The 13,675-nt window shown below is 42.1% G+C and overlaps 1 protein-coding gene and 2 long non-coding RNA genes across 5 annotated transcripts in view; 1 reads left to right on the plus strand and 2 right to left on the minus strand.

The window, feature by feature from the left end:
- Positions 1-13,675, minus strand: part of LOC148653566 (uncharacterized) — a 154,290-nt gene that overhangs the window by 96,922 nt on the left and 43,693 nt on the right. The gene's annotated exons all lie outside the window — the stretch shown is intronic.
- mideasb (mitotic deacetylase associated SANT domain protein b) overlaps positions 1-13,675 on the plus strand; it is a 41,130-nt gene that overhangs the window by 3,004 nt on the left and 24,451 nt on the right. For 2 of the 3 annotated variants that reach the window (XM_088648743.1, XM_088648744.1), the window contains exon 2: positions 6,241-7,840. In XM_088648743.1, the coding sequence (XP_088504869.1) occupies positions 6,503-7,840 (1,338 nt within the window). In that variant the 5' untranslated portion in view covers positions 6,241-6,502. Of the gene's footprint in view, positions 1-587; positions 906-6,240; positions 7,841-13,675 lie in introns of those variants that run through there. The other variant, XM_088648742.1, reaches the window with a different exon arrangement.
- On the minus strand, positions 1,365-2,580 carry LOC148653570 (uncharacterized). Its single transcript, XR_015941701.1, has 2 exons — positions 2,289-2,580; positions 1,365-1,570 (listed from the first exon to the last, which is right to left on the minus strand). It is a non-coding gene; the product is annotated as an uncharacterized LOC148653570 (long non-coding RNA).

Raw genomic sequence — 13,675 nt, forward strand, 5'->3', positions numbered from 1 at the left:
TGGTGCTATGGTACTTAACCAGAGCTTAATAATAGTGTTTGGTGTATAAAGCATGCAGGGGTCTCAGGAGAAACTGCAGTAGTGCCCCGAGTCAGAGAAAGTGATGATAAAGTACAGAGAAACTAATTTGTGTTTTGTGTTTATGTAAACGAAAACAATATGCATGTTTTTTTTTCCTCCCTGAAGTCACGCAGTCGAGGCTTAATTGACGCCCCGCGTGAGCGGCCGCTTTAATTTCAGTTGATTATTAAGTGAAACGGTGTCCCTTTTTACTCCTGAAGAGAAATGCCGATCGTAATTTAAAACCGCGATTAGTATATCAGCTTTCCCCCACTTTTTAGTATTTTGTTTTTTAATTGCCTGCGCCCAGATAACCGGGCCAACATGAGGAGAAAGCACTCCGTCTTGTTTGCATGGTGTGTTTTTGCCTCCTGTTTCTAGGCCTCTCGGATGGCGGAATTTCCCTGAAGGGATAGTGTACTGTAATTTACAGGACTCCACATGGATGGGAAGCGCCTTATATGGAAGTGGAAGTGGGCGTGGGGAACTGAGTGAAAGGATCACAAGACTACTCAAGAGAGTGTTCGTGTATGTGTGTGTACTGTGGAAGGGGGAAGTTGCAGAGCTGGTTTTTTACAGTTGTGCAATCGCAACGCAATAACGTGCAACGCAGGAGCGATTTAACCTGGTTTTTGAATTGCTGTCCCCTCCTTTCCACGCCGGCCTCGCAGGGTCCGCGAGGATCTTGAGGAAGAATGTAGTGTGAGGTCACCGAACCATGAGTCAACCTTGGCGATGCGTGCAGTCATTTTGATGCGATTGCAAAGTGGGTGCGTGGAGGAATACAGCCTCTTATTACAGTTAGGGGGAACAGAAGCGAGGAGGAGTGGAAAATGACGAAAACGGTGAGGACGGTTAGCATTTTAAGTCGGTATATTTTGCTCCTGAGCAACATCGCTTGAGGTGGACGCAAAGTTGCTAACGTTTTGTGTCATTTAGTCTGTTACGAGCGCCGGGAAGTCGGCTCAGCCATGCAAAGCAAGATTGACGTGCATGTTCTTTTCCTGAGTATATTTTCAACATATATTTTGCCCTTTTGCGAACATGACGTAGTTCCAGAGTTGATGGATGGGGAAAACGCCGGGGCTACAATGTTGCAGCCTGCGCTTGCTTCGAGAGCTCCTTGCTGTTATGTGTTGGAGAGTGTTACAGTATTAGCAGTGCCAGATAATCCTTTTCTGCAACAAAGGGCTTCTGGTAAATAGCGCCGGGTTGGCTGATGAGAGGGGTCCGGAAAGGATTTACTAACATTGCGGCGTGCTGTTTTCATAGAGTCGTGGTCTCCAGGCACAGCAAAGAAATCGTTGTTTTAGTCTTTAATCAGTTGTATTTAACCGTTTTACTACATCAAAGTCTTGGATGCGTGTTCGGACAGTAGACACTGACTCAGGTGGGTTGATGATGAGGTAATTTCTTGGCGTTACATGTCCTTAATACTTGCCATCGCAGCCTGCCCGTGGGATTGAAATCTATGCACTGCTTCACCACGTCTGCAGACTCAATTAGGAACCTGCTAAGAAAAAAACGACAAATTGTGCCACCTGGTTTTGTTGCATGTGCTCCCTTCGTGACTTTAATGGACTTTAAAACACACCATCCTACCAGGGGATCGTAAATGTGTTAGCTAACTGCTCGGTTGCTGTTTTTTTGCTGGCGGAAAAAGTGTCATTTTACAAACGAAACTGCACGCACTAGTAAAAAAAACGTGTATACATTGTTGTGACATTAAGTGCATTATTTGGCGGTGTTTGTCTTTAAACCAGTGGGTGGACAGGAACGAAATGACACGTAGGAACACATTTTATGTTGCTGCTTATGCTGGAAAATTGGATTCGCCAATACCTTCGGATACCGCCAACCTAGTTTGTCTGTCCCCCTAGTCTGCCTTAAACATTAGTTCAGACTCAGAGGTCTTATTCTCGGATTGCATTTATAGAGCTGTGAGGATTCCTGCCTAGAATTATCTGATAGGGCAACTGGTAGCAGGCTATTTTCAGATGGCTGTGTGCGTGCTTTCTTGTGTGCAAGCACTCGTGTATTTTTTCTTATAAATAAGTTTTAACATAATTGCGCCAAATGTATGCGATGTCTTTGCAAACCTAGACAGCAGACATTAGTAATCATTGACAGTAAGGATGTCTAATTATGTATTTACGCATGCAATAGCGTTAAGTAGTCGTACTTTTCTACTGTACAGAAGGTCGGTGATGACAGTTTTATCCACTTACGTATTTTTCCGCTTCCGTGTTGTCTTAAACGATATTGTTTTACTTTTAAAAGCATACCGATGTTGTTAGACCTAGTTTCTGTGTCCAACAACTGTGCTGATAGTTGGTAGTTGATGCAAAAAAGAGGAACTGAATGATGGGGAATCATCATCGTTTATTATTCCCCCCGAATACGTCCTATCTACACTGAAGACCGAGATTGTAGTCCTGCAGCTCAGATCCCGAAATGTGGTTTAAAAAATGTCTCTCTGTCAGCCCTTTTAGTGTCCTAGTGTTCTTGTTGTGAGCCGGAGTGGCGTCATTTCTGACGAGATAAGGGACGTGGAACAGATCACTCTCTGTTTCGAGTTCACTCCCAGGATGTAACAGGGAGGGCCCGGGACTAGTACAATAAGCATTATGCCCTCCACACTTTCCAGGGACACACAATAGCTCAGGCTGTGTTGGATTTTGAAATCTGGTGTGCAAAGTTAAAAAGTCAGTTTAAGAAGGAAGCTGTCAAAGTTATTTATAAATGTAAGCTTTTAAAGATTTTAAGTTGTTTTTATACCAGTTAAAGATGAGTGTTTTCAATTTGATGCTGATTCTATATATATAAATGGAGAACCCAGGCTTACAGCCAATACATTTGAGATTGTAGACAGCAATGTCTGCTATACACGATTTCTATTTTTTCTGATGTTTTCTATGGGGGCCAGAGTCCTTTAATTTAAATTTCTTGGATAGGTTCACCTAAAGCTTGTTAGGAGGCATAGTATCAGTGAAAGATGCGTTATCAGGGTGTAGTTCAGGTCCAGTACAGTTCAGTTGTGTGAGCTGTAATGCCAAACTTAAGAGGCCAAACTCTGAAAGCAATGGAAGTCTCCCAGAAGTGTTCCCATTTAGCAAAGTACGGAATCCTGTGTGAAGATGCCAGCCATTTCCATTATAATTTAAAAGTTGCGCATTTCATATATTTAGCTTTTTTGTTTTTTACTCATTTAATCACTACAATATACTCTTCCTTAAAAACATTTGATAGAGTTCAGGATTGTTCTTAGTAGTTTCAAGTGAACTTTTCAGAGATTGAAATACAGGTTGCAGAACATCGCATGCCAGACACTGTAAAAAGGCTGAACTAAAATACAAATATGAAGACTTCAGTGTCCAGTTGCTGCTGTACAGTGTACTAATATGGATTTGGGAATTGGGAGTGAGCCCTCTGACACATTAAGGAGTTCAATGTCTTAATAAGGATCAGGTTTGGCTCATCTGAGAAAAGAAAAAGAAATCTGGATGATGCAGTGTTGCCATGGAGAAGTGTCTCCATCTGTGTGTTCAAGTGTGCATTGACCTGTTGTGAGCACAAGCTGAAACATATGCTAAATACCCTTGTCAATATTCCTTTTACAGAAATCTTTGGGTTAATGATGTACACATAACTGTCTGACAAACGCATGCTGTGTTTGAGATTAAGAAAATGCATATTAAATGGTTTCTATGCGTGCAGTGTCTTGTGTGTGCTGTTGTTAAGAAAATACATGTCTTTGATTGGCATGAAGGCATTTACAATATACTTGATTATGCTGTTCGTGAAATGTTTTGTGCATTTTTTTTATCAGTTCATTTTGACTTGCTCCATTAATTTCGTGGCCTTTCTGAAATTTGGTTTCATTGTCTTGCATCTAATTAGGCCGCGTCTCCTGCAGGAGCAGGACAGCTCGGAATGAGCAAATTATACTTATTTTCTTTTAGAAGTCTCTTTCTTTAATTTTCATTAGCCTGCTTCATTAATTCTTGGTGTGACACTGGGATTCGGGTGGTTGAAAAGGCTTATTATCTGTGTGGTTGCTGAGGGATTGCAGTGCGTTTTGATGAAGATATCTTGGAGTTATTTGCCACAGTGTGTTGCAGTGCTTCCTGTTTTTAAGTTGCTCTCCAGTCGCAATATGAAACTTAAGTGTGGTTTTCTTCCAAAGACCCCACCAAAATAAGCCCACTGGTTTACAGTGGTAGTCTCTGTTAAATTCCTTGATTAATGACACTACCATGCTGGATATATTTTGTAGTCATAGCTCACAGGAAGTCCATAGTTGTGAGTAATTTCCCTTTTACAGAGATTTGTGAGTGCAGTCTAGAGGTACCTTTGCAGACTCTGTCTGTGAATAAAATATCAGGCTGGTGGCAGGAATGTGAAGAATGTGAAGTCTTGGAAAGGATTTGAGGTTGCATGATAAAATATACGTAGCCCATACATAAACACGTAAATCTGTCCCTCTGTGTTGGCTGGCTAGTTTTATTTACATGAAAAGGTCAGTGGTTTACAGGGGAGCCACTCAGGAAGGCATACACATTTTAAAAAGCATTCTGTGTTTGAGGGGGCAATATTGGGCTGCCGTTGCTGTTTCAATGCTTCATCTTCAGAGGAGTGAGCTTTAAGCATAGGTATACAGGTAGCCAGTGATGACCCTATCCCTTGATGTGTAGGATACGAAATTCTTCTAAAATCTATGACAAATGTGATGTGTTGGTAAGCAGTGATTGCTTATCACTGCGAGTTGTTTCCGATATGCGGAGGCCTCGTTTTCACAACTCCGTGCAGCGTTTGAAAGTCGTTGGCGATTGCACAAATGTCTGAACAAATGCCAAGGGTGTCCTGTTTCGCTCTTGTGCAAGTAGAGCAGCTGGGGAAACTGCAGAGTTGCGGTGGGTGATGTTGTTGTCCACGCTCATCCCGAAGGTGACCTGCCCCTGTTGTGCTGTGTAAAAAGCCCAGGCCAGGGATCTGCAGGGGGTTTCTGAGGTGGCAGGCACAGTGGACAACACGACTTCTGGCCACGTGAGCCTGTGAAGATCCATGTGGTCTGTGTCGAAAATGTGCTCCAGAAGATCACGTGTGGGGCTCTTCTAGAGCAGGTTCTCCAGTCATGTCAGAACGGTGGCATCGTTCTGTCCATGAATATTGTCCTTAGAAGACCGGAAGCACATGAGAATGCAGGACTTCCTGTCATATTTACTGTTTTGTATTTATTTAGCTGTTTTAGGTGCTTTCGGCTAGTCGTTCTGAGGATTTCACCTGGCCTAAACAACATGGCTGGAAAGCTTGTGTGAACTTTCACAACCCTGTAAAAAAGTCCCTTCTGTTTTCCACTTGAAGTGCACTTTCTTGTAGTTTTTCTTGTAGTGAACGATGTTGTGCTGTAGGGTGTTCTTCTCCAAACCAGGAAACTCTTTCTTTGTAAATTCTAGAAGGGCAACATTGGCTGACCAGAGCAGGTCTGAATAGCCTTACAGTGGTAATAAATATCCTTGTATAAACTGCACTGCAACCATATGTTTTCTGTGTTTTCTTGACCCAAATGCAGCTGTTCCATAGCTTTGAGTTAGATGTCAGCAGTTATACAGCAATGTCTGCAGCATCGGGTTTCTGCATGGTGAATGAGATGGAGCTGCCGGACACTGTTTGTGACCCCTCCTGTTCTTGTGTAATTTATCTTTAGAAAGATATCTTTATCTTTAAATCAAGGGAGATGGGCTCAGAATTCGAAGCCTCATATATTAGGATTACATCACAGTGATGATGTAATGATTTACCAAAAGACTGAACAAACTGTCATTGTGCTGTGTTCCGAAGATCCTGAAGGCTTTACGATGGGGTGCACTTCAGTGATTAAATCTGAAGGGAGACGTTTAACAAAAGGGCACAAATCTGTGACTGGGATGTATGTGGGATCACTAATGTCACACAGTACTAAAATGGTGTGTATTTTTTACAGTTTATTTTTAATTGCATGAGCTAAACCACTAGTGATAATGATTGCCTTTCATTGCAAAGAGTTGCCAAAAGATATTTCACTGATGTGAAAGATGTTGCAGCACTACCTTTACAAGCTCTTTTTGCATTGGGACACCCACTGTCTCCTAAGTACACACTGACTGTTCTTTTCAGCCCTGGTCTTTTATTTCCTTGCAGGATCCCAGTGATGAATGGAGGGCGTGACTGACTCCCAGACGTCTCAATCCCTCAGTGGCTTTGGAGCTCCACCTCAGTCAGAGGGGGGGTCTTTTAATTCCTTGGCCATCTGCGCTTGATCCCCCTCCTCTCTCAACGCCTCACATCCCCTGCGGTGGAAATCCGGTCAGCTATTTTCTAAAGGGAAAACAAACGAGAACAAAACTCCAGAACTTGGCTAGTTGGCACTTAACCCCAGCTGCCCTTCTTTCCTACTCTAGCCATGAGCCTGCCACCTCAGCAGAAGGGCACAGCCAAGAGGACAGGCAAGCGCATCTCTTTTTTCAACGAGGCGGGCGCTCAGAGTCAGCTCAAAGAGCCGCTGCAGCACGTTGACGGCCCCTATTACACCTTAGGAGCCCAGGGCCAGGAGCCAGTCCATGGCGAGCCAGGGGCCCTTCCCACTTCGGAAGTTCCTACAAGATATCTCTCCTCGGTGATCTTCAGCCCAGAAAAAGGAGATCAGAACCGTGGGCACTACCAGCAGACCGTCCCCATGAAGTGGGGTCATCAGGAGCAGGGTAATGCTAACTGGGCTCAGGGCATTCCCATGGGAACCTGGGGACAGACCTTTCCTGCTTATCTTGGCGGGGTTAACGTGGACATGAACACAGCACTCCAGAGTTACGGTAGCCAGGCGTTCTCCAAATCCGGCCACGAGGTGATGCAGCAGTCCAAACGGGGCCAGGAGAAGCAGCTCCCAAACCCAGCTGAGGCGTACCGAGACCCAGCGAAGGTCCGGAATGTGGAGTGGGAGCAGCAGCAGCAGGCTGCTATGGCCAGGCACCAAGCCCAGTTGCAGGCATTTCAGCAGGGACAGAAGCAAGGAGCAGCTCTTGCACAGCCAAGTTCAGTCCTCCAACCCTTCCAGCTGGCTTTTGGGCAGCAGAAGCAGCAACTCCCATCAGGATATTACCAGGTCTTTCAGACCAATAGGACTATGCCAAATCTGAATTATAGCGGACAGCCTAAATCTCAGCACCAGCTTCAGCAACCACAGCAGTTACAGCAGCAGCATTTGCAACAGCAGCAGCTACAACAACACCAACAGAACCAACATTTTCTGGACACTTACTACCAGAATGCCCATCATCATCATCATTTACAATCACAGCAACTGGCTTCGCAGGGCCTAGGACCCCAGTCTCATCAACCAGAGCCCAATGTCCAGTTTCAGCAAAGCAGTTTAAACCCTGATATGCAGAAGTTCCCAGCCGGTACACGGCAGACAGAGACGGCTTCCCAACAGCCTCTACCCCGCAGGTCGCGGCGGCTTTCCAAGGAGAGTGTCCCTCCATCAGGGGAGCAGCCCGGGAATCCATTCCTCACCCCTTGGAGCCAGGCCACCCAGGGGTCCCAGGCTTCTAGTGTTAGCATTGGAGCACCCCAGAATGGCGCCCCGGAGGTCAGAGTGAGCAATGTGCAGGAGGATGTCCCAGCAGCCCCTTCCGGAGTGATCCAGAGCACGCGCAGGAAGAGGAGAGTCTCTCAAGAAGTCAATCTAGAGACCTTGGCCCAGAAGGCTTCGGAGATGGAGTCTTTACCTCATAAAGTGGACAAGGTATGCCTTTTATTATTTCATGTCTTGTCACAAAGGCTTTGAGCTGCTTATTTTCATGTCTCCTTGGCAATTTAGAAAAGGAAAAAAGCACTTGACATATCCTTCAGTAAAAACACAAGGGTACCTAATGTGACGAATGGCTGAAAAAAACAAGTACGAACATCACCATGTTAATGCTTTGAAAAACCAATTCCATGCTTATTTTCGTAAAACATTGGGCTGAATTAATACACTTTATTATATTGTTTTTATTTTGCCAACCATTTTTAAAATAAACGTGCAAACTTCATCAAAAGTGAAAGAGACATTTTAATATCTTAACATCCTGAATGATTTGAGTCCTTTTCAGAACTGTTTTGGAGTTTAGTAAATCTGTGTTTCTCAAGCAGGGCTGTCACAACGTGATAAAGGCCATAGTAGTTTCAAATAAACTAAAAGTACACCTTTGCGCTGTAGTGCTGGGCTAGTAGCTTTAGACATTCTGTGCTATAAACCTTAAGAAATAAGCAGGGCTTTAATTGAGCTGTTTATGGCATATGTGAATATGAGTCGGTGTGTTGACTATCTGTTCTTTTATGTTCAGATCATGGTCATCCTATTTTAAAAGTGTAACTTCATTACAGCTTGGCTGACCTGATGGCTGTTGACTTAGGCACTTTTGCAAGATGCGTTTCTCAATGAAAAGGGAGCACCCACACAGACATGCTTTCAGTGCAGGTTTGCTTAAAACTTGAAAGCCAGGATTCAGGCGACTGAAGGGTGGAGATTTTACTAGTCTTGCGTCACGTGCATTTCTGTGAAGATACAAATCTCCTGGTTATGAGAATGCTACCATGAGATGGCATTCTCCCTCACATACTAGCAACACGCTGCACTCTGTGCGTGGAGTCTTGACAGCAGGGGTGGCTGCACGTGTTTCTTGATTTACTCGGGAGAAGGGGGAGTGGTTTTTTCCCAGTCAATTTTGATCTGGTAGCAATTCCTTTGAAACCACAAGGAAGTTAGTGTGAAAGGGGAAATAGTTAACTCTTCGAAGGAAACAAAATCCACTGCTTAGAATGTAAATGGCCAAAGTTGCCAAGTGGCAGACAGGGAGTCTCCCTCCCAGTCAACCTTCCAGAGAGACCCTGGAGAGGAGGGGAGGGGGTGTTGGGCCCATGGTTGTGCTTAGGGCTTCAGTGATCTGTGAAAGAAGACTTTTTCACCTTTTCAGGGATGCAAGTCTCACTAAACCAAGGACCAGGCTCAAGAAGAATAATTTAGTCTTTTCTTGCTGCACTAGTTCCTACTGTATAACATTCCAGTTAACTATTTATCTACACACCTGAACCTGTCTTACTGTGTGTGAATGGTAAAGCTCATTTACGTGCATTACTTGATTTTCAACAAATTCTATACACCTGTTATGAAGTATGGGCTTAAGTGGATTTGTGACCCCGTTTCTTATGATAAATGACTGCTACCTGTTACGCAGTGCTCTATTGTTGGGTGTTCTACAAGTGCTGTATTGATGTGGATTGAACTGTACACATATGTGATACATAAATTCAGTATCATATTGCAGATGGCAACACGGCTGTTGGGGACGTGCACAGACTTAAGCAGGGTTAAGGAAACTTAATAGACCAAGTTATTCATTGGATTCATATTTGATATATATATATTTATCTGTAGTAGGCTGTACTCGTGTACTCATGTGGAGTATCCAGAAAAGCGCTATGTAAGTGTAAGCTATTATTTTTTATATATATGTATATACAAAAACACTAAAGCAGCTTTGAAAATCTGTTATTTACCAGGATTTCCCAATAGTGATATAAATATTGGCCTTAATTTTCTTCTATCAGCATAGAAAACATTCACGTGAAATGTGATGGAATTTTATTGAGACATCAGTTGATCAGTATATATTCTATATTTAAATCACTATCAGCTGACAAAACTGTACATTGATATGTTAATACTTTGGATTTTTGGGAAGGCGACATACAAGTAATAAATATACTGAAAATATACGTATATAGCACACTTGTATGCAAAATATATATTACTATAAATTGATTGCAAAAATCGGACCCCAGCCTTACCATATGTGCTCCATTTTGTGCTAGGTGTTGTAGTTAGCAAGATGCTTGCCTTTTCAGCACATTCGTGTGCAGCTGCAATGGCATAATTTAACTGAATGCAGCACAGTTAACTTGGTATTGCTGTAGTTTGTCCAAAGCTGCCAGCATCTGATGTTAATTAGAATAAAGTCATTTTTGGCAGTGCTTGATTAAGAATAACAGATGTACTGGGCAGTTTCTTGATGTCCCCATGTATAGTGCCAGATTTCTAGCTGATAATGCTGCCTTGAAGATAGAAAATGATGTATAGAAAAAAACTTTTTTATTATTTTTCCATTTTGTTTGCAGTATTGATACTGCAAATATTTTGTTTTCTTGTATGAGTGCATTATTTTTTTTTATTGAAGATGTGACTGAAAGGTAAAGTGGTTGGTCTGATGACTGTGGTTTGATAATTCAGGGGAAGAGGAGACGCTAGAGAGAAAGGGTTCATTTTCCCAAGATAAAAGGCTTTGTTCTGTAGCACGTCATGTTACTTACAATAACAGTTTGCACAACTGAGTCTTGTAGCCTATACATTATTAAACAGTAATCTGCATGATCAGGATTATCAGTAATACATTCCATGCATTGTTTTTTTTATGTTAGGTTACCCATTTGCTTGGCATAAAGCTGGTGACAATACAAATGAGTGTTACGCTGCTGTACAGAAGACATAGACATTGTACTCAAAGAATTAAAATGTGTGTTACAAACATCAGCAGTTTACTCAAAGCCTGCACGAGTGTTTTTGACTATGATGACCTGAATTTGACTTGTCATTCATACAGCTAGAATGGCACCATGGCGCAGTTGTAAGCACTGCTGCCTCGCATCACTAGGGTCCTGAGTTCAATTTCGGGCCTGGGGTGCTATCTGCATAGCGTTTGTATGATCTCCTTGCGTCTTCATAGGATTTTGCCACTTTGTACCCATTGCTTTCCAGAATAGGATCTAGCTTCCTCCCATCCCTGTATTGTATAAAGCAGATAGAAAATGGATGGATTAATGCAGCCTTAAATTCACTTTGGTCATAGTCTTCAAAACCACAGCAACTCAAGTTAAACTGTACATGAGCAGTGAACGTGAAGTCTTGTAATAGCTATGAAATCTCACAGTGAAGTCTGAATGGTTAATTATCAGGTGTTCATGGTTATTTCTTTCTTTAAACATGTCAATAAAACTAAAAGGCTACTTCTTGTACCACAAAATGGATCAATCAGGATTAACTGTTATTTTTAAAACGGAATGTCTAAAATGTCAGTGGATTCACCACTAGAATTGTGTGTCTGCATAAAAGAGGAAAGAACGTAAAATAAAAAGAACAGTGCAGAATATCTGTGATTTATGCACAACAGTGTATATTGGACACTTCTAGTCTGGCCGTGTTTTCTGATGTATCCGAGTTCTCATTTACTAAATTAAGCAAGTCATTAGCCAATTAGCCTAAGCTTATGTTTCGTAATGTTCTGTTTAAGTTTATCTTTGAAACTATTTTTGATGTTTCAAGCTGCCTATTAAAACTAAGAATATGAAATTCGTTTTTAAGAGCTAAAATTTTGGATGCTTAATTTAGTGAAACGCTAGTAATTAAGAGCTCAAGTCAGATAAAATTTACAAGTTACCTGTGATCCTAGGGATTGCAATAAAATATTTAAGAAGGTGAGTTTGAGTACATGATATTTAGTTCCTACAGCTTAGGGCTACAGTGTATTAAAAATTATTCAAACATAGTCCTTTGTTAAAAGACTCACAACTGTTTGATAATCAAACTGTATTAAATTATGATTATTTCGATCTTTGTTTTAAGGACAGTGTCTGTTTTGAAAATTGTTTCAAGGGGTAAGAGTCCTTGATATTTTTCAAGCAAATATCCGGTGGCTTGAAATTAGCTGAGACACTTTATGACTGAAATGCAGAAGTAGGAATCTTAGCTGTTTGTAATTCCAGATGAATTACGAGCTCCCACATTTTAATGGCATTTTAATTGTATTTATATAGCTCTTTTGATTCCACAAGATTCTAAAGCATTTTATACTTACAGTGCCAAGAAATTTTTGAACCATATAAGATTTTTACACATTTTACACATTTGAAACCTAAGATATTATGATGACTAAGATTAAGACTTCATTATAGATAAAGTTAATCTGATGAAGCAAATGAACCAAAATGATACTCTTTCAGAATGTATCTATCTTCAAATGCTGCAACATTCAATATCCATGTGTGACAAAGCAAATGAGCCTTTAGATTCAGTAACTGGGGCTCCCCCTTGAGCAGCAATGACTGCAACTTCATTCCCTGTAACCGTTGATCAGTTTCTCAGATCAGTTTTGAGGAATTTTGGCCCCTTCCTCCAGGCTAAGCCCTTCAACTACAGTATGTGACATTTGAGGGCTGCTTTGCATGGACAGCTCTCTTCAGGTCCTGAACATGTCATCGAGCTGTCGTCTGGACTTTGACTAGGCCGTTATAAAATTCAGAATTTCTTCTTTTGCAGCCATTCTTTTGTAGATCTGCTTGTATGTTTAGGATCAGTTTTGAGCAAGATCCACTTTCAGTTCAGCCTCAGGTCATGGACAGATGGCCTGCCATTCTCCTCTAGGATCTTCTGACGCAATGCCTAATCCATGGTTGTGTCAATGTCAGCAAGCCATCCAGGGCCCGAGGCAGAAAGACAGCCCCAAACCATGGGATGAGGTTCTTCTGTTTGAAAGCAGCGTTTGATTTTCTCCAACCATAATGTTGTTTATGCTTACTGTCATTCGAGGATCACTTGTGCATTTGACTTCTGATAGATGAGACAAAGTCACATTAGTTAAAGCCAGAGTCTCCTTGGTGTTACTCTGGATTTCTTTGTAATTTCCTTTGACAGCCTTTCTGTTTTCAAGGGAGCATCAGCTTTCATGTTTTCAGCTACATTTCAAGGAATCAGATTTGAAATTGTTTTCCTTTTGCAGAAGGAAATGTGAGCTAACCATAATTTGCACATTGTCGTATTGGATCAGCTCTGACTTGACTGCCCAAACCTTTGTTACACTTTGAAACTTCCTTTCTGTGACTATAATGAGTATGCCAAAATCTGAACATTTAAAAAAAATAATTCTTGATTGATGAAGACACCCACCACAGTGCAGGTTGAGCTTTATGAATTAGGCATTGCAGGTTTGAGCCTTGGTTTATGTCCCTAGCTGACTGTGAACATGATTGCCCCACATGTATGTACAGCTTAGGGCTGGGATTAGTCAGCCAGGGCTCTTGGTTCATGTGGACGTGGTGACACATGTAGCCTCCCAGTTGATGCCAGTGGATGACAGGCCTGTCCTCTAATCAGCAGTGATCCTCCTGCACAGGGCGGTGCTGTTGGTGAGGGACAGGCCTTTCCTCCCATCAGCTGTGGTCTTCCTGTAACAGGGTGGTGCTGTTGGCGAGTGACAGGCCTGTCCTCCAGTCAGCTCTGATCTTCCTGCCCAGGGTAGTGCTGCCTGTGACAAATTAATAGATATTTGGCTGGAAGATGAGCGGGTTAAAGGACTCTGCCTGCACTTCCTCATTCTCCCCCTGCGTGAGGCCACGGGGTTTGTAGCCATAAGCCGAGATATGAAAAACATACAGTTGTCTATCCCAGTTTGGGTAAAAGTACATTTTTAAACAGTCATTTTTAGCAGTACTCCCTATCTGTGACACTCAAAACATTTTTCATATTTCTTTTACTATCATAAAAACC

This window comes from Lepisosteus platostomus, chromosome 10 (assembly GCF_059453375.1).
Source record: "Lepisosteus platostomus isolate fLepPlt1 chromosome 10, fLepPlt1.hap1, whole genome shotgun sequence".
NCBI lineage: Eukaryota > Metazoa > Chordata > Actinopteri > Semionotiformes > Lepisosteidae > Lepisosteus > Lepisosteus platostomus.